Raw genomic sequence first — 2,914 nt, forward strand, 5'->3', positions numbered from 1 at the left:
TGAGAGGCCCTCACACTAAACACAGAGCTGTCTATATTAAAATCAAATTTCGACAATAACGTAAGTTAAAGATTTAGACGGGTGGATTCCAAATTAATTATCTCCCACGACGACATCACAATATGAAAATTCGGACACTTGTTGAAATCGAAACCCAGTGGCTGTATATTGTCTTCAGATAACCAGATTAAAAAGACGTTCGTTGATAGAAAATAAGCCATATTTAATGCCGATTCAGACGAATGTTATTGTAATTGAAACAAATGTGTCTCTAACCTCACCCATCTAATAAAATCAAGAGTAAGTAACTTTTCTATTAGATTTAGTGAATTGTATAATTGATAAATGTGGTTTGTCGTTGGGATAACAATGATTATCATGTCAACGTCTGAACATGGTGCCTGTATGTTAAATATTATGTACTTTAACTTAAAACATGTTTAAATCAATTGACTTTCATTTGAACAGATTACCATAGAAGCCCTGCTCATTAGAAATAAAACGCAACGAAACATTTAGTATGACAGTTGACAAGACTGAAAAGTATATCGTTCGGCTGGAGAAAAGCTACCAGATAGTTACGTTCCAGAATCCATCAACTACCTTAACTAACTACCATCGATTGAGGCCTTAAAGCTAGATTTTTTACTCACGTTCGAGCTCCTCCAATCATTCCAATATAAAGTCAGTATACCATACCAAGGACTACTTTCCTATATTAGGATACAATACAAGAAACGACTTTATTATTAAGTACCTTGTCTAGAACCACTTATTAATACAAAACCAAATAAAATACTGTTCCCAACACCGCTAAACTGATACCATAGTTATCACCAATCAGGGCGTCATGCCCAGGACTACTATACGATACAAAACCACGACTTTACTAAGTGTCACTATACCAAGGACAGCTGTGCTATCTGATACCCTAACCAGTACCCTAGAGTTACTATTCCATACCGCATCCAGCACCACTTACAATCAAATTCTTTTCTCATACCATCTAGAAATTATTTGATCCTATACCAGGGACTCCTCGAATTTCTAACGAAACCCAGGTCCAAGATGATATAACTATCTTAACTGCATTATATAATAGCATTAAATGTTGGGAAAATGTCAGTATGTGAAATATTTATAATCTCCAGGTAATTAAAATATAAAAACAGGTAACGAATTTTCAGCCAAACAAAATAACGAATTGAACAGAAAATTAAATGAAACCATAGCAACATACACAAAAACGTAAAATTTCTTTCCAAGATTATTCAACATTGTGAATATACGTCAATTATGAAAGCCACACTTAAGAACCTTCGACATTTTTCATTATAGTGCTTGCTCGGACGTGTGATGAAGCATAATCTAGGTAACGTGAACTGGGATGTTATTTTTACCTTGCTGATAGGGAACTCCTTATTGCATAAGCTTGGAACAACAAGGGTAGAAAACACGTAGATCAACTGTCCTTAGTTTGAAGTACAACTGAACGTAAGGTTTCGAGGTAAGAAGGTGAAGTTGCTGAAGGGCGAACAGTTCTCCTACCGTGATAGGTGAAATTTCTCATTTTACCTATTATTCAAGAGAATGTCGGTTTAACGAATGCGCCAAGTCTATACACAGAGAACTCATTTCAATCTTAACATTAATGTCTTCCACAAATTGCAAAAAAAGTTTTGTGAGAATTTTTTGACATAGTTCTTGGGTTCCTAGCTTCTCGTTCTAATCAATAGAGTGTCTGAAAATCGTTATGGAGAACAGAATAGAACTTTATATACGTCATGCTCATTGAGCAGTGTTAGATAATTTAAATCAATTCCGATATTATCTATCCATGACCGAATTAAGTTAATTATTCAAATTTTAAGCATCACCGTTATAAGAGTTGAATGCTTTTTATGATTTGTGACTTTTATATCTAATTTATCTGATTGGATGTCAATTGAAATTTATTTGCGGTCACAAGGCGTAAGATATTAAAGAATAGTGGAAAGGAAGATAAACTGCAAATATTTCAGGTTATAATTTTCATTGTGGAATTTTCCCAACGACAATAGATCATACATAAATGTGTGCCCGATACATTTCTATTGCATGTTTCTGAAAATTTATGAAATGGTATGAAATAAATATAGAAACACTAACCTGTACGGCTTTACTGATGTAATAGTTGAATTCATTTTCCACTGTACTACACTCATCACTTGATCTTTTACCCCATCCAGGAGCGCGCTTTCCCCATCCAGGTGCACGTTTACCCCATCCGGGAGCACGTTTACCCCATCCAGGAGCTCTCTTGCCCCATCCAGGAGCACGTTTGCCCCATCCGGGTGCTCTTTTACCCCATCCAGGAGCCCTTTTATCGGCTGCAAATGATTCTAGACTGCGCTTGCCCCATCCACGTTTAGAATAGTCCTGAGATACATCATCACTCCAATCATCAGCATCGTCTAATAAAGCACTCAAACTTCGTTTTCCCCAACCGGGGGCCCTTTTAGATTCTAAAAAGTCTTTTTCTGAGGATGACAGAATGTTTCTCTTTCCCCATCCAGGTGCACGTTTTTCTTCTTCCGCTTCTAGTAATGATGATGAAAGTTCTTCCGATGTGGCACATTGAATAAGTAAAACAAACAACGAGAAAAATAAGGCGGCGAGATGTGTCGAAAAGTACATGGTTTTGTCAACTTGGATTAGTAATTATACAGATCGTTCCCTTTAGCGGTTTCTAGATGTTGCTCGCCCCTGAATTGAGAGAAAGTGAGTTTCCCACTTTTCTTTATATAACAGAAGTTTAGCACACCACGTGTGAGCACCCACTTCCAACTGTGAGAACCAATCTCCACTGATTGAATTTTAACCCCGCCTTTCTAGTGTTCCTAACACGACACTCTTGTTTGTGGGTGGATTCTAG

General features: G+C 36.8%; 1 protein-coding gene across 1 annotated transcript; it reads right to left on the reverse strand.

Moving 5' to 3' along the window:
• Nucleotides 1-2,145: 2,145 nt before the first annotated feature.
• Nucleotides 2,146-2,565, reverse strand: LOTGIDRAFT_57638 (hypothetical protein; the record flags this gene model as incomplete). Its single annotated transcript, XM_009063143.1, has 2 exons — nucleotides 2,146-2,381; nucleotides 2,466-2,565. Coding segments are annotated over 2 exons (336 nt in total), but the record flags the coding sequence as incomplete, so codon positions are not given.
• Nucleotides 2,566-2,914: the final 349 nt, after the last annotated feature.

Source organism: Lottia gigantea (genome assembly GCF_000327385.1).
Source record: "Lottia gigantea unplaced genomic scaffold LOTGIsca_56, whole genome shotgun sequence".
Lineage (NCBI taxonomy): Eukaryota > Metazoa > Mollusca > Gastropoda > Lottiidae > Lottia > Lottia gigantea.